The sequence below is a fragment of the Parasteatoda tepidariorum genome, chromosome 6 (assembly GCF_043381705.1).
Source record: "Parasteatoda tepidariorum isolate YZ-2023 chromosome 6, CAS_Ptep_4.0, whole genome shotgun sequence".
Lineage (NCBI taxonomy): Eukaryota > Metazoa > Arthropoda > Arachnida > Araneae > Theridiidae > Parasteatoda > Parasteatoda tepidariorum.
Window position 1 is genome coordinate 43,971,267 of NC_092209.1, and position 19,057 is coordinate 43,990,323.

At 30.3% G+C, this 19,057-nt stretch overlaps 2 protein-coding genes across 2 annotated transcripts in view; one reads left to right on the forward strand and one right to left on the reverse strand.

Moving 5' to 3' along the window:
• LOC107451799 (RuvB-like helicase 2 rept) overlaps window positions 1-19,057 on the forward strand; it is a 164,504-nt gene that overhangs the window by 102,842 nt on the left and 42,605 nt on the right. The gene's annotated exons all lie outside the window — the stretch shown is intronic.
• Window positions 5,188-19,057, reverse strand: part of LOC107451800 (carboxy-terminal kinesin 2) — a gene marked incomplete in the record, with an annotated part of 36,653 nt that continues 22,783 nt past the window's right edge. Inside the window, 4 exon segments of the mRNA XM_071182288.1 lie at window positions 5,188-5,595; window positions 9,834-9,983; window positions 12,385-12,524; window positions 16,843-16,981. Of these exon segments, the coding sequence (XP_071038389.1) occupies window positions 5,551-5,595; window positions 9,834-9,983; window positions 12,385-12,524; window positions 16,843-16,981 (474 nt within the window).

Genomic DNA, 19,057 nt, shown 5'->3' on the forward strand with positions numbered 1-19,057 from the left:
GTCCCACGATTCTCGTTTCGATATGGTCTCGTGTTCTTTTCGGCTTCCTATATTTAAAAAGAATCCTGAAGGATTCAGTTTTAAAGTTTAATCGTTTTTAAATAAATGTGAAATTGTTTGCCATTAGTTGAAAAGAAAGGAGGCGAGACACACTGAAATCCTCTTCCGACGATCCTATTTTATACATAACATGAAAGGAAAATATTATCAGAATCTTAAGGTGTAGTAATAATAGTTTATTTAAGTCGCACTAGTGCTATGTGCAGCTATGGTGTGCAGTGCGGGCTATTTTATTTTTTATATCGGTCGTTGTACAGCCGACCCAATATTGGGTATACGCCTACTAATTTTAAACCCATTCCAGAAGACAAGGGAACTCCTTAATTAAGTACTAGAAGAAATTTGCCTTCGTGGAGGATTTTTTGATGAAACTAACCCACATTTGCGTTACATGGAGAGGAAAACCTCCCACGGTTAGTCCGATGGCAAGCGGACTCTAACTCCTGATCCGTCTGCCACTGAGGATATTTTACGTCAGCACTGTGGTCGGTGCAAGCCGGGTGCGGAATTCGTATCAACCAGCCATCGCTAGGAATCGAAACTGTTTCACCACAATTTTGATATTTTACAAAGGCGTTGGCTTTCCCGCTTTGGTAGCCAGATTATCTGCGTGCGAAGTTGATCACTTTTCGGTAGAACTGTTTAGCAAAAAATAATACAGCGCAGCCTCGGTCCTTTTTTATGCTGATAAAAATGATCACCTACCCACTCATAGATAATCTTAAGGAAATAAGTAGAGGTCCAGATGGTAGATACTTTATTTACTTCACACTAGAGCTGCACAATGGGCTGTTGGCGACGGTCTGGGAAGCATCCCCGATGATATGAAGACACGCCATTACAATTTTGATCCTCTGCAGAAAGGATGGCTCCTTATCTCTTTGGTAGCCTGACGACCTGCGCGCGAAGTCGAGCACTATAGTGTAGAACAGTTCAACAAAGATAAATACTGCGTGCCCTCGGTCTCAACACAGGTTGATCGAAGTGGGCACCCATCCGCTTTCTGACCGTAGCCAGTAATGCTTGACTTAGGTGTTCTCCTGGGAACCGACTTACGTGTTCTACTGACGTCATCGTCTTTACACGAAGACGATCAGTCCATAGCGGGACAGGAGTCTAGATAGCGAAAATTGTTATTTTAAATACTATTTGGTTTTTGAGATATTGAAAAGAATCATGGTCCCGCAGTGGAATGATCGTTAAGACACGGTTCCCAGCAGATCACCGAAGTCAAGCATCACTGGCTACGGTCAGTGTGCGGGTGGGTGACTACTTGGATCAGTCTGCGTAGGGACCGAGGGTGTGCGGTATTGGACCTCGTTAAACTGTGCTACCGTAAAGTGCTCGACTTCGCGCGCAGGTCGTCGGGCTACCGAAGCGGGGGTGCCATCCCTTCCGCAGAGGATCAAAATTGTGATGGCATGTCTTCGGATCATCCTCCGGGATGTTTCCCAGACCGTCGCCAATAGCCCATTGTGCAGCTCTAGTGCGACGTAAAGTAACAACAACAACAAAAGAATCATGCTTAAGAACTGTGGTAAAATTTAAGCTTTTGTTAAAGTGTTACAAAAGCTTGAATTTGTATCTGTTAAAGTTCGAAAGCTGTTAACATCCACCTTACCTAACTAATCTGCAGATTAATTAAAGTACGTTAAAGTGCGGAATCAAGCGTTTTTCTCAATTCACCAAGGTAAAGAGCGCATTAACCTTTTCCGAACCATTAGAGAGTAAGTTTCTCTGATTTTATCAACTAATTTAGTGATTGCGTTAATTTGACTTGAATCTTCAAATATTGAAAAAAAAAATTATGACATTATGTGTTAACTTTCTTAGTTGAAATAATATTTTAAACTATTCGATTCCTTGCATTAGAGTTTTTAAAGTGATTCACGCTTCATTTTATCGACTAATGAGTGTTGATTGTGCAACTTTAAGTAACTTTTCATTTTTAGATAGTAGAAAGTAAATAAAAAATATTTTGTTAATTTCGCGCAGAAGCATCTCTGTTGTTCCAGCAAAGATTTTATTTTCACTTTAACAAGTGTCTAGTAGGTAACGTGTAAATTACCTAGATAATTTGAGAAATGTAAAAAAAATTTGCTATTTTAACGAATTACCCTGGTGAAACTGCACATCAGCTAATCTGAATACAAAAACTGATATATAGACGGCAAAAGCATATATCAATAAGTAATAGGTAAAGATTCTCGTAGACAAAGATTTCCTTTTCATCGTGATGGAATTTTTTATTGTTTCCGCAACTTCAAAAAACATACGAGTTATACACATTGGTATGAGCTTTAGTTTTTGCTTTATTGTTTTAAGACTTTTCCAGGTTTTCTTTGAGACATGCATAATTTTAAATGCATTCGTTTAACTTAATACCATAATTCAATTTCTAAACAAACGTAACTGAACATTTTTTTTGTTGTTTTTTTTTGAAGAGATTTTTAGTGACAAAATGAAAATTTCATCCCCATGTATATTATTCACTCAGTTACCGTAACTACTTAAATTAAAATGCAACAAACAACGAAATTTTGGGTAAAAATTTAAGAAATAAAAATTAAAACTTCTTTGCAAGATCTTTTTAATAATTAACAATAAGTTAAAAATACTAAGGAAACAAAATATATTTTTAAAGAGAAGAAAAAAATATTAATAAAGATAAAATGTTTTTTAAAAATACTTAAAAAGCCGAAAAACATAAGAAAAAGATATATAATATCGATTTCAGCTCAAACGATTACATCAGCAAAAAAAAAAAAGAGTGCTTTCTAATATTATATAAATATAGCCAAAACAAAATATATCAATACAATAGTCTCTTTATTGTGTTTATATACATATATTACTTTATTAAAATTTCGTAGCTCACAGACTTTTATTAATACTACTGGTATTTTGTTAAAATTTCAAAATGATGGAATAAAATTTTCCCTTATCGGTTTTAGACGTCCACTGTCTCTTCAATGTTTTCAGAAACGTCACGAGGACAATATTTTCCTGGTTTTTTGACTGGATAAATTTAAAATATACAGTCCTTACCTGTGAATAGAGGGTTATAACCCAGTCATGACGGTTTTGATTTAGGTGATATTGAGGCTCTTAGGCGTTAATTTTTACTGTTCGATTTATGCTTTCCTTTTACCTATTTACATTGTTATATATTTTTCGAATGATATGAGTGTAAGCATTTTGCAATTCTATTTCCCCCCAATACAGCACAGTTGATGGTGACAAAAGAGGCTCATAATAATTTTAAAGAGTAAAACATTGTTTCAGTTCAATATTTTTAAGCAAACTGTTCATATAAATTTTTTTTTTTGTTTTAATTATGTTCATTAATTTATACAGGCTCCACGATAATTTAGAGCTATATTTTAGTTTTGATATTGCTTAGAATACAAAAAAAAAAGTATTTTTAAATGAAAAAGCAAAAACGATTCACAGAAATCAGCATACTACTTATATTGAATGACTCTGTTCTTGGAATCAAACAAATTTTTTATTTTTATACTGGAATATTATCCTCTCTTATTATAATTTTTGGGTTCAAGGGCATTAATTTTTATTACACATAATAATCCCCTCCCCAACAATTTCTCTGGTTTTTACACATTTTAAGAGTTTATGATAAAATGAAGAATATATAAATATTGTGTCTTCAAACTGATTTTTAAAATAATGTAAAAAAAATTTTTTTTTAAATTTTATAACTAATTTCTTTCAAATATAAAAGTTAGACACAAAACATTCAATAAACAAGTGAAGTAATCTGAAAGAAACTGCAAAAATAATTCTGGGTATAGGTGAGCTGGTTAAGTATTGTGCACTAAGTTTATAGTATTTAACTTAGAAAAAATTTACAATAAATATTTTTTCCCCAATGTTACAATCCTGCAAGAAAATAAATAATTTTCAATTTTCGCAATAATCAGTTACTTGATAAGCATGTCAAATTTATTATTATTAACTGAAAAGTAAATTTTCTTTTATTCAATAAATTATGTTTAACATGTAATTTTAAATAAACAAATTCTTCCTCTTGGACTTTTTTTCTTTAATTTTCTTAGATGAATTTTTTATACAGTGGTAGAAACTTGATAGTCTGTTTAATCTAATATGCAAAAACACTGACATTTTCAAGCTTGCGGGTATTTTTCTTTTTTAAAAGTAATTTTTTCTTAATAATGGTATAATAACTAATAAATTTTTTTTAGTTATATTAAACTGTTATCATACAGTGTTACATCACAACCAAATATGGATCAGAGGAAAAATTATGTATTATTCATGTACAGAGAAAACAATAAAAAAAAATTTTAATTTTATTTTGTGTAATATATTTTTTGAAATAAATTACTTTAAACGTGGTTAAAATGAATTGTAAATAATAACACTTGAAATTATGAACAGTAATATGAGTTTATGAAGGTATGGATAATTCTAAAAAAAAAAAAGAAGAAAAGAAAAAACATCTTCTATAATTATTTACAAGTACAGTTTAATTTAATGAAATTCTTTAAGCAAGTGATTAAATAAGCAAAAATAATCTGTGTCACATATATGTTTAATTTTGTAAAATAAATAATTAAAAATTCATTGATAAAAATAAATTATTTAAAATCTGATTAAAATGTAATAGTAGAAAATATGCAATTTTTATTCAAAAGGAATAAATGTACAAAATTTTTTAAAAAATAACAATAATACTGAAAAAAAGTGGGGGAGTTTTTCTAAAAATTTGAAGTTTTTTACCACTCTAATACAAACATTAACCCTGTAAAAAACTTTTTGGAAAAAAATTATGATTAAAAATTGAAAATCAACCCAGTGGAAAGTCAGTGAGTCAAAAACAAACTGTTGTCTTTTACCTTTATAAACACACTTTTGAAGATGTGGAACAAACTATGGTCATTGTGTTTAAATTCATTAAAAGAAATACTGTAACAGAACGAATTTAGAATTGCCACCACGCCATCTTGTGTCGAGAGCAGTAAAGAATTAACTACAGCAACCGAAGGGAGAGCATCTCTTAAATAATATCTCTGTGTTAGTGTTTTGTGAGTTTCGTCGTTAATTTGTAACTGTTTCTGTGCTCTGCTATTGAATATAAATAAATAATTCAGGAACTAGCCAAGTGTTTTTATTTCTTGGAAAATGGTTATAATACCAAAAAACATAAAACTTCTAATAGTTTATATTAATACATTATTCAATAATAAAAAATAAAAAAACTGTACAGGTTTTATTGGAAATGCATTTTGTTTTCATTAGTGAAACAAAAACACATTATTATTTTATAAAAAGTCTTTCAGTAGATGATTATGACATAAATGCTGATTTTAAACCTTATGATAAATAGTCAAAAAATCATTAGTTACAATACAATATGAGTTAAATATATCTAAAAGCAAACATAAAAATACAGTTAAAAAAGATAACATATGATAAATGGGTACACATTCTTTAGGGCAATTAATATAATTATTTCACACGCTTCTGTGCAGTTCCAATATTACACTGATTCACCTGCAAGAGAATTAAAAAAAATTATTTTAGTCATAATTTGATGCCAAAATATTGTCAATCAATACCAATATTGACAGCAAATTTATACTAACCATAACAATAAACATATTAGTGTAGAAAAACGAAAAAGTTGTGTAGAAGTTTTGCTTAGAATTCAGACTTTGGAGGACGAAAATGTGCTTACTTAATTTGTTATGATAATGAGTATGAAAAATGATAAAACATCTGCAAGAGTTGTTGTATATGATTATGGCTAGGGCCCTATAAATTATGCGAAGATGCGGAAACCCGCATAATTCACAATTATCCGCATAATTTACAATTTTCTGCGTAATCGTAGCATATCTGTATAATTTTTATTTTTCAGCAAAATGTATTTGTTTACCAGATAAATTTCTCCTTAAGGTTTTTTTTTCCAATTGAAATATATCTTCTTTTTCAGTTCCAAGAATCTTTTTGGTCAGGTGGTCCGATCTTTCCAAGAATCCCCCTCCCCCCGGCACATAGCTTCTTATCAGTCGCCATCATCTTCAGTTTACATAGAATTTTTTAGCAGTGAAATAAACCTTACTCCTGACACTGCTTGTCTCAATCAGTGCAAAGTTTTGGTGGAAAGCAAGTATGTTTGCAAAGACTTTCAGTTCATCGCAGAACATGCTCAGATATTATGGGATACTCTTCTCTTTTTCGAAACATGTGGTGCATCTATTCACAAAGCTTACAATAAGATTTTTGATCTGCGGTCTAAACTTCGATGTAATTCTCAGGCATCATACTCACGAAAAGATTCACGCAACGTCTTTCTTCAAGAAGTGTTTCACAAAACAATTGCAAAGTTGAATACTTACTACTCTCCAGAACTAGACGTATTCAAAAAACGAGGGCCCAAGTTTAGTCAACCTGCATTAAACTTCATGAAAGCTGCCAGAGTTTTCAATTCAGAACAAATAGTCAACCTCAATATTGAAGACGACGATGTATTCAAGAATATTCCAGGAATGAGTGGTCAAGATATAAAACTCGAGTATGCTGCTTATAAAGAACATGTAAAAGAATCTTCAAACCAGGACTTAATTAGATTCTGGAATTCAGAGGTAGTCTCAGAGAGATTTCCAGAACTTACAAAAAAAGCAAAACAAGTGCTCTCAGTGCTTCCTAATTCAGTAGATTGTGAAAGAGCTGTATCCTGATATGGCCAAATTTTTACAAAACAAAGACAAAGTTTGATAGAAAACGCAGCTTCTGGACTAACTCCTCTCCATTTTAATAAACTTCAATAATTGTTCTGATGTAGAAAATGGATGTACAATACATAAGAAGGTAATTTAGTTGAAATCTTTACTGTATTCATTGAAATTTTTTTTTTTATTAAAACAGGAAAGAAAGTTGAACTTTTTTAAGAGATTTTTTTTTCAGTTTCAATTGTTTTTCAGATCATTCGCAACCTGCATGCATAATTTTTAAAAGACACTGCATCCTTGCCGCATAATTTTTAAAAATTTTCCGCATAATTTATAGGGCCCTAATTATGGCCTTTTAACCTATATATTTAAAATCCTTGTCAAAAAATTAAGAAAATAATACATAAATCTGATGTCCTAAATTAATATTTAAGAAAAAACAAAAACTACAGCAAAATCTGACAAATCATTGATTGATTCGGAAATTTGGAAGAAAACCGCCATAACATCTGACGGCTCTATGAAATTTGGATGCATTTCTAATAATAAGCCCCCTCTATTAGCATCCCTCATCAATCAAACTGGTATTGATGTTTTCGGACAAGTCAGCCTCAAGAGTTTACAGATTTCAATTTTACCTTTTTTTTAAAATTAAAATATTAATTTGAAACATCTAATGCACATACTATTTTTTTACTTAGTTTTTGACAAAAATTTTAACACAGTGAAACCTTGGTTAAACGGGCACTCTTGGGATCGACAAAATTGTCCGCTTACGAGAAGGGTACACTTGTAATGAAGTTTAATGCTGTAAACTGCTTTAAGAATAATTGCAAGGATATAGAAAAAAAGTTAAACAAGCTACAATAAAGAAGTTGCCAACTCTTCCGGTATTCCTGGAAGATTTCATTTTCATATTTAAAGTGCCAGCGAAATTCATGTTATTTCACTAAACTTTTTGAATTATAATAATAATTTTAAATCAGTTTGACCACCACTACATATGAATAATTTCAACAAATATACAAAAGCATATTATTCCTTACGATAGTGAATTTCAACTTGAATATAAATATATTTTTGAGGAAGATATTTTTTCGGTAATTGTTTTACTACCACTTGGAAAATCCATTCTCGAAAAGAGCGAATGTTGGCAGGTATGCAATAATCATTTACAATGATATTTATTTAGACTTTAAAAAATTTTTTTTTCAATACAAAACAAAAATAATAATAATATTAAATAAATGACAACATTTGATTTCCTAGTTACACAGACATTCAAGTGAGCAGTCATATGATACCGAATAGACGCTGTTAGTCCTACGTCACTTCCTCAAATCATTTGACAATTAGGTTCACTCCCCATTACTTGATAGGAAATGTGGTAATACCTCCTTGAAAGTAAACCTCTACTATGCACAGAAAAAAAAAGAAAGCAACAAAGCATACTTGTTGCTTTTTTTTTCTTCTGTGCTTGAGGCTCTGTGTGAGGCTTGTCATACTCACAATTGATCATCTGTCAAATGTCTAAATAAACGTTTCATTCATATGAACACCTCAGTGATTAGATTCCTGTTCTCCTTTTTAGCACAATTGTGTTAAATATAGTCTCCAAATTGATAATATTTTGAAAGGAATTTTCAGTGAGGAAGAGAATTTGAGAGCATTTAAGACCATCATATCAATCTGTGGGGTCTCATAACCAGTATCATTCAAATCAGTGGTTTCCAACTGGCGGCCCGCGAACTAAAATATATTAGTTGTCATTTTTTTGCGGACAATTTTCGTAAAAAAATCTATATGGGTTTAAAATACTTTTCTCGTTAATAAAAACGTAATTTCTTTGTTTCTGTTAACTTTATCGTACCATACCATATCAACAGTATCATACCAAAAAAAATTTTTTCTCGGGTTTTGCACCCAAGAAAATATTTATTCAAATACGAAAATAATCGTAATATGTTGTTCTTTTTTTTTTTTTTTTTTNTTTTTTTTTTTTTTTTTTTTTTTTTTTTTTTTTTTTTTTTTTTTTTTTTTTTTTTTTGTATTTCGTGAATATAATTTAGCAAGTGCGTATCAGAAAATTTTTCAAAGAAATTCTCCGATTTAACCTTTTGAAACCACTCATTTTGGACGCAAATATTTACACACACATTTGTAAATTTTAAATGTAAATACCTATTCTCTGGTGGTTGCAGCAGACAAACCTCAATCTTGTCATTGAACATTTTGTGTGCTACTATGCAAGTTTTAATACCAACCTTTTTAAAGTTTCATATCTTAACAATTAGATATCTGTTGCACATTAATTGTTTAATACATGGAGGCACATTAAAGTTATTCTAGCCCGAATTTTTTAATATGCAATTAAAATTTTTTAAAAAACTACTTCCTATTTTAATTTGTAATTCAATACTTTTGTTTTGCACAACTTGGTAAAAACCTGGCAGTAATATTTAATGTTCCTTCAAACATAAAAGAGTCCTACATAAAATTTTGATAAAGCTGCGACCCGCTATTTGATTTGTGTTTTTAATTGTGGTCCCCGGCCTTATGTAACTTGGAAGCCCCTGATTCAGATGAAAAGATGCGACCATCAGTAATATGTCATATGAGCAGTATCATTTTCTCTCCTTTCTTCGCAAAGATAAAAGGTGAAAGGAGACTGATTGATTTTTTAGAAGTGAAATGGCTTAATATTTTTAGTTCTGGATAAGATTAAAAAAAATGGCGGCTCAATTTTTTCCTTAGAATTTAAAGCAGATTTTTTTTTTTTTTTAAATTTAGAATAAATGCTGTCCAATTTGTAGATAGAAAATAAGGTTTCAGGGCATAAATGACTGTTTGGTTACAGGAGTGTCTGCTTTGCGGAGAAGGTACACGATGGTTTATTTTTAGAAGATTCACAGGGAATGAAAAATAGGCCCGTAATTAGAGGCACCCACTTTGTAGGAGTGTTCGTAATGGGGAGGTTTCACTGCAAATATATTATCTGTGCTACGTTACAGATCATCTTTTAAACACAGAGTGAAGAAATTTTAATAAATAACATACCTTAGTGGCAAATCTAAGTGAGTTGATTGTTTCATTTAGATTTTCCTTATCAGGACTAATATTTACAAACATAAGAGTTTTACTATTTCCACCAAGAGAGTTGGCGAGCAGATGAGTTAACTTACTGTCTCTGTATGGTATATGATTATCCTGTAAAATAAACAATTAATTTTTAAATAAATTTTATTAGAAAATCAATAATCTAAATTTTTTAAATAAAAAACTTCATGTAATACAGTATGTATGTATAATACAGTATGTATGTATATATCTTGTACACACTAAAATTTTATCAACAGTGAACAGAAAGAAAAGAATACACTGAATCATTTAAATACTTTGAGTATGATACTTAAAAACATTAATGAATTACAGAATTTAAAAAATGATAAAAAAGTCTTATTTGAAAATTTAAAATATATTTATATATATATATACAGTGAATTCGCGATAACTCAAATCTGATAGGACTGACGAAAAACTTCGACATATCGGAAGTTCGACTTACCGTTAGTTTCGGTTTTGAACTTTCAATGCTTATTAATCATTTTTCTGACAAGCCATTTACGATAAGACTGTTTGAAGCACTTTATGATACCCTGGTGCATCGGCTGCAACTTTGCTGTTGTGTTTGGCAGGAGAAACTGCAAGTTTACAGCTTTCAAATTAGGTTGATCACTATGTGCTGTGCATTTATCCATAAAGAGTATCACTTTTCTTTTTTTAGCGAATAATTTCAGATCCAATTTTCTTACATAGTCTTCAAATAAAACTGATGTCATCCAAAACTTTTTGTTAGACTTGTAATCCAAAGGATACGTTTTTACATTCTTGAAACATCGGGGATTTCGCTTTTTTTCCGATAACAAAGGGCAATTTCTCTGTCCCAGACGCATTTCCTCCAACTAGGACAGTCAAACGTTCTTTGCTCATTTTACCCCCTGAGCAGTTTTCTTCCTTAAACATCATAGTCTTATTTGGAAGACATTTAAAAAATAAACTTATTTCATCAAAATTGAAAACATCATTTTAACTGTATCCTTGAAGTAAATTTGGTAACGTTTCACTTAACCACTGTTCACATACTTCAAGAGGGACAGCTTTATCTTCTCCATGAAGAGTGCGAAAGACATTGTGTGTGTGTTGCAAAGGAAGGGGCAAGATATCATCTCCTATGTTTTTTTTCTGGCTTTAAAAGATAAAAAAAAAATCGAGTTAAAGGGAGTAAAATTCGAGTAATCAAGAATAATTAACATGAAATTGAAGATAAAAGGGTCGGGACCTCATAAAAAAATCGAGTTATAGTAATATTCGAGTTATCGTACTTCGAGTTATAGCGAATTGACTGTATATATATATATAACTTATATATATTATACACATGCATGATAAATATGAAAAAGGTTTAGAGAATTTATTAAGTAACAAAATGTTCAAAATCATTAAGTTTAAAAACAAAAGCTTTTGATCAGAGTACTTTGCTTTTGTATTATATCATACTACATATAATTTTTTAAATGTATACATAAATCAATATTTTTTACTTTTTTGATCTGTAAATTTTAATTTTAAATTACAGTTCTTATTTGATTTTCAATTAAACTTTTCCTTTTCTTTTTTTTCAGTGCCACAAAAAACTTTTCAAACACTTGACGAAGCTGATCTGAATACGAACTCATCGATCAAAAACCGGGTGAACAGCTAACAGGGAGGAAAACCCAGTCTTTCATAATATGCTTTAACCACTTGAAACATCACTTTCAGGGGTGCCACTGAAAAAAATTTCAAGACTGAATTTATTTTCTGACCAAATCTAGCGTTGTTTACCAATCTTTTAGAAATTTATAGCTCACTGACACCAAAATTTAACCTTTCCTTGATAATAGCCTAGATATTAAATCAATCATTTGATTATTTTTTCTCTTTATTTCATATTTTTTTTAGCAAACAAAACGAAAATAACAGCTAACCCTATATATTTTTTACAACTATTACTGAACAACCTAAAACCATTCTTATTTCTATTTTACACTTCACCGTTACTTATTTTTTGTTCTAGCACTATAATTTCTTTCTTTTTTTTTAAAAAAAAAACAATCTTTTGTTTTAACTTTGGCCAGCATGACAATAAGTTAGGGTGGGGGACGCAAACTCGAGCAGATTTAGATTCAGCAATAGCACAAATTTAATTACACAAGCAGATGAAGTTCAATTAATCCCATTTGTTAAGACTTTAAGAATAAGATTTAGTGAAGCTGACAAAAAGAAGATAAATAAAAGTCCTGACATCATTACCATATCATATGTTTTCATTGAAATATATTTTTTTATTTTGACCAAAAAATTTTTTAAATTTCTAATGAAAAAAAAAAAAATAATTAATTTGTTAGTTTCTCAAGACTGAATTCAGTCCCCAGGACTGAAGAGTGGCACCCATGATCACTTTAACCACAGAGCTCCATTCAAAACGTACTTTGCTAATAGATACAATTTTAGTTAAAGGTTTAAGTAAAGCTCGGTTAAGGACAAGATTATTTAACTAAGTACTCACCTTCCTGGATAATGACATTATTACTTTACCGAGAACCGATAAAGATTTGTTAATAGCCTTTGCTTCAGTTAATCTTTCTCCTTCAGAGCCTGAGTCTTTAACTCTTTCACTTCCTGCTAGGTCAACCAGATTCAAAATGCCTAAAAAAATATTAATCAGAAAGTTAGAAAAAAGCACAATCTGCAAAAAATAATAATAATAAATAACTTTATGTTGTGAAAACAAAATTGATGGATGTGTGGTCAACAAAAAGGCACATTTTTCAAAAATGAATTGTTAAGAATAGCAACAAAAAAAATTTCTTTTGTAATGAGAAAGATAAATTGACTGGTGGTCACCCTACAGAGGTTTGCTTTATAAACATAAAGAGAAAAGATTCTATGAAGGAAATGAAATGATGCTTGTGATCATTTTTTCTGAGATTCCTAAAAGAAACAACATAGTTTTTAATTTTGTTTTTTTTCTTCAAATATAATTTAGTTAATACTCATACATTAATGTTATTATTATTTCATTTTTCAAAATTTCCTAAAAAATTGCTGCAATAACGGAAGATGTAATCTTTAACTCATTCTAAATAAAGGCAGGGGTGATTGTGACATGAAATAAAAAACCCTGAAAACTTTATATGCCAAAACTCAATCAATTCACACATAATAAGTGAAATACATACAGTTTTAAAGACATAATTGGAACTGCATGTTAAAATTAATTAATAAAATTTATTAAATAATAATTAGAAATTAAGCTTTTGTTTTCAATGTATTTCTAAATAGCTACATGTTTACAATCCCCTTGACACAACTACATTTCAATTGTAACAAAAATATGCATATAATTTTGAAACATTTATAAAACTGTTCATAAATTTCATTAAATGGATCAATTATATTGCGCAATCAAACAGACAGATAATTTAAATTTTAAAATTAATTTAAAGTAAAAATTAAATATTTTATTCAAAAGAAAAAAGAAAAACATCAAATTTCTAAATTAATATCTATCTCTTAAAGAAAGATGAAAGTTTTGTTTGTTTAGTCTTAGACAAATATTCTTTCTGAGAGTCAAGAGACAATTTTCTTTTTCTGCCTTCTTTTTGAGAATCACAGTGCTTTTTACTTTGAACTGGAGAAGATTTAGCAGTGCAGAAAGGTGGAGAATCCACATGGCTCTCAGATACATGAATAGTAGCGTTAGGGACATGAGTAGCTTTAGGGACAGTTTTTGCAAGAGACTGCTGGTAATTTGACCAACTGTAGATCAAATTATGAGCAAATTCGCAGTTTATTGGTTCATGTGCAGGATCTTTAGAGCCAAAAACCTCACAAGTACTGGCATTAAGAGAGGAAAGATAATATTTTGTTGTTTGAATAGAATCTATGGATTCAATATTAAGAGAAGTTCTATTTTCAGACATGATGTCACCCATCAAATTAAAGGTACTCTCAACTGATGGTCCGTGAAAACATGTTAAAAGAGCTTTAATCATCTTTGAAAGAATAGGATATTTTTTTACATTGCCTTCTTTAAGTTCAATCACTTTTGACCAATACTCCATCATAGACTTGCTTTCAAAAAAAGCCAAAGAATCATCAGTCTGATACTGCCTTAGTTCCAAGTCCAGCTTAAGTAGTTCTTGCTTTGAAATAACATTTGGCAAAAATTCTGCCAGCTTCATCAGTGCCAGAAAAGTTGTAGTTTCTCCCCTCAGAACAGGATTGAGAGCAGATAATTTAATTAACAAATGATTGCTCAACGGTAACTTCTGCATATAAGATGCGCAGTTAGAGAAACTTTTTTTCAACACCTTTAAGAAGTCCTGAATAGTAGAATCTGTTTTCTTACTGGTATCTGCAGCATTCATTCCAGAGAAAATGAGTCTGTCAGGCAAATAATTTTTAGAATCTGTGGGGTCGATTTTTAAGACATCCTGATAACATTTAATGTTGCACAAAAGCTCATGCTTTAAAAAAAAGGCAAAGAACTGCTTAGTCAGATTAAACATTTGAACATGTAGTTCATGTAAAAGGCATTCATTTGATTGAAATAATTTAACATATTTGTTAAAATGGGGCAAAACAGCTTGATAAACACCAATTTGTAATAATGTCTTTCTCTGCTCAACAAAAAGTCTTTGAATAATTCTTTTTTTCCTATTTCTTCCATTATCACTGAGATGCTTCTTTTCGAGTTGTCCTTGAATATTTTTAAGACTTATAATTTCTTCATTAGAAAGTTGTCTTTTAGAAAAAACTTCCTTAATATCATTTTCATACAATTTTTTGTCCAATCCAACCACAAAAAATAAAATATTAAAAGAGCATCCCATAAATATTGTAGATGTTCAAGCACTTGAAGCATATAGAGCCATCTGTGGTCAGGTCTATTTAAGGGTTTCAGTAAATTCATCTGAAGAACTGAACAAACTTGGAAAAATAATTCCCTTTTATCAGCACTCTTAAGATCAAAATATATGTTGTCACATAAAACTTCCAAATGCTTCAAAAATGGCCCTGTAAATTGTTTTGAGCAATTGTTTGCAATATGGCATGTTTCTCCATCTATGTCCAACAAATGTGGAGCATTGATGGATCTAATTTTAGCTTCAACACCATTTTCCCCCCACGCATTCTATTGCAGGAATCCATTAATACACTTATTAAATTTGAAAATGGCACTCCATTTTCCCTGAAAATTGAAACAATAGTATTATAAATGCACTCTGCATTACAAGCAGGCAATTTAATTGAAGCTAAATGTTGCAAAATCACTTTAAGCTGGTCCTCAGCAAAGTATCTAACGAGTACAGCTAAAATACTCTCAGAGGCTCTATTAGTGCTTTCATCAATGTTGAGAGAAAAAAAGAATTCTTTAAAACTTTATACTGATTTTCTTTAATTGTTTTTGCAAGTCCATATTTTAGCTTATATGATGCTGTTGTTCTACTAATGTCTAATGAATTTAAGGCCATGGTTTCACGTGATAACGTTTTAGTTAACTCCACAATTTGTGGAGCTAAAGAAAATGGAATTGAATGTTCAGCCAAAAATGATAGAACAAGAGTTTCAGCCCTAGATTTTTGAGTGACCAAATCGACAGTACGTGATTCATCAGTATGAGTTAGATTTTCTGATCCAGGATAAAGGGAATTTAAAATCTGGGAATTTTTAACACACTGACGACATTTTTTATGTACAACTGTTCCAGAATTATTCATCACGGATTTAAACCCTTCATTGTGATATTTGATTGATGTATTGCACGCAATACAGAAACATGTACCTGGTGTATCAATCTTGCGGCAACACACGTTGATTTCTTCTTCTAAGATGTCTTTTTTAATTAACCATTCAAGACGTAACTTATTCCTGCAGTCTTTTTCTAGATCGCTAATGTCATCTTTTTCTGTTAAGAACTTCATGCTTACATAAAAAATGCGATTAACGAAATTACTTTAAAAATGCATGCCGAATATTTAACACAAAACGTGCACAAGGAAAGTCTTTCGGCAGTGAAAATTCTAACACATGCTGACAAGTAGTGCAGCGTGCAACTAAAATCTACAACCCTACACCTACAGCCTCTGCTTTTAATTCCAAAAAATTCGCCAAGCAGTAAATATTTTCTTTTCCCAATCCCTCCCCGCAACAGCGCATTCTCCTTTCCCCCAATCCACCCTCGCAACAGCGTCATGTCTTTCCCAACACAAGCAAAAGGAGAAGAAACGAATTCTTCCCTCTCTCACACTCTTCACCCCCTTCCACTACTGCTCCTAGCCTCGGACCAGCGTAGTACGAATCCTTGCCTGAGGGTTGCTACAAAAGAGCGTTTATCGCTATTTTGCGAACTTTCTATTCAATTTGTGATTTTTTGACAAAACTGAAAGGTGAAGCTCCCGATTTTATACCCGGAACGATAATACGAAAAACCCGGAATTCCAGGGTACCCACGGACCACAATCACCTCTGTAAAGGAAACGAAGAAAATAAAAATATGACCACTGAAGCCGACGTCTTCAGGGGGTACAGGCCCGGTAGCCATAAAACAAAACCATGCTACCGGGCCAGTACCCCCTGAAGACGTCGGCTTCGGTGGTCATATTTTTATTTCCTTCGTTTCCTTTATTGCTACTTTTTTTGAAATTTCTGCTGCTTTTTAGCGTGTTTTTTTCAAAGAAGTTTTATCTATTTAGAATTAAAAATATTTGTGTTTTCTTTTAGTAACTCATTATAAACACACAATTGTTGCATCCTTAATGTTAGCAATTTGATGGATTATTTATTGGGAATGTGAATATTTGTTGTTATAACAGACTTTTCACAATAAACCCCTCATTACATCCAACTTTTAATATTACATTAAAAAATGATTAATGAAAATACTGTATAAATGCGAAAAATAATCCAATTAAGGTAAAATTAAAAAATCACTGTAGGTTACATCAAATGCAATACATACCTTCACAGCTTTCACTTGTAATAGAATTTTCACCAACAATTTTCAGTTGAAACACATAATGTGATCTTGAGGAGTGTTCATTACATTTAGTGGAAAATACAACTCTACTTTTACGAGCTTTTTTCAGTAAAATAAATACCTGAGAGAATAAAATAAACAGTTTTTAACAAAGAGAAGTAAAAGGAGAAAAGGAATATTCACTAAATGATTATATCATATTTGAGATTTTCGTTTTAATCAAAACATGCTTAAAACAAGTTCAAGGAATTATTAAAAAAAAAATTTAATTAATGGCGTAGGTAAGTAGTTATGAACAGTAAAAAGTTTTAATATTTTTTCACAGAAAAAAGATTTCATGAAAAAAATATTTGTGAAATTACTGATTATTTTAGGAATATTATATTTATAATACATCTATACTGATACACAATTACATACTTCTTATTGCATATAATTTGCTTTACTTCGTCTTTTAACACAAACTGTTAAAATTTTTATTTCACTAAGTAATAATTAGGGTTTGTACAAAAACTGCCTTTATTGTGAATCTAGAAAGCGAAATTATTTTTACTTGTGGCTTGAAAGCGAAAATATTTTTAACTTATTGTTACCTCCCCAAAAAAACTATCTACCCCAACTATAATTAATTTACATATATTTGTCAAGATATTAACAAAAGTAAGTATCTTCGAGCATAAATATATTTTTTTAAAGAATATGAATAACTAGGTAAATATGTAGAATTCAAAAAATTTTCAGCAAGTTTTCTTGGTACAGCGCATTTATTGTGAATCTATTGTGAACTGCATTTATTGTGAATCTAGAAAGCGAAATTATTTTTACTTGTAGCTTGAAAGTAAAAATATTTTTAACTTATTGTTACTTCTCCAAAAAAAGCTGTCTACCCCTACTATAATTGATTTGCATATCTTTGTCAAGATATTAACAAATGTAAGTATCTTTGAACATAAATATAATTTTTTTAAAGAATTCACAGCATGAATAACTAGGTAAAGATGTAGAATTCAAAACATTTTCTGCAAGTTTTCTTGGTACAGTGAAACTTGCTAAGTTGACTACTTGTAGTACAACACATTAGTGGTCATACATATTATATATTAACAATCAAAATAAAGATAAATGTAATTAGATTTATTAAATATGAAATGCCTAGGCATTACACATAATGCTGAATGTTCTTAGGCTAAGTATGAAATATGAGAATTATTCATACTTTATGTATAACGTCTAGGCATTGTATATAAGGTCTAAGCATTCTAAAGAATAACAAATTCTATGTCAAAAAAATAATTAAAGTACCATTAAAAAAATATATTTAAAATACGTAAAGAAAAATGAAAGTTGTACAAAACAAAATTTATGCCTTATAAAGGGAAATAAAATTTTCATATAAAAAATAAAATTCAATATTTTGAATTCAATATTTGATATTTTGAATTGCACTTTATTTCAAATTGGAAATGTATTTCATACACTGACGACTAGTTTTAAGTACTATATATAGTGCCTAACATTTTTTTAGAAATCCAGATTTCAAACTTTAAGGATAACACATACGTTAGTTCATAAGTTAAGCTAAGCATATTTTTACAATGGACACATGTGTAAAAATATGCTTAACTTTTGGACACCATTGACAGAATGGAAAACAATTTGTTACATAAATTTAATAAACTAATTAGTTCTTTAAAAATAAATAAATATGAATATTTAGTTAGTAATGATACACACAAGTGCTTTGTCAGTTTTTATAATTAATAATCTCTTAAAATATTAGTGCTAAAAGGACATATATGCAATATGAAAACTTGAACAGACTGAAAGTTATTTTGCTACATGTATTTACAAATAGTTTTAATTCCTAAATAGTTTTATATAGGGTCAACTTACAAAAGGCTTTAACTAAGCATTTTAACAATTCATGGAAATTCTAAAATATGACAGAATAGCATAGAAAATTTCCAATGTGGCTTACAGTAACTTAAATATCAGGATTTAAGTTATGACATGGATTTCAATATAATCAGCAAAATGTTTTCCTTATAAATTCAAGACTGATGATGTGATGTTTCCCAATATATTTAGTTGTCTAACATTATGTATTTAAAGTTAATAAAAGTTACTAAAATGATGCTTTGATTTTAATTGCTGAGCAAATAACCAAGCTTGCCATATATATATATATATATATATA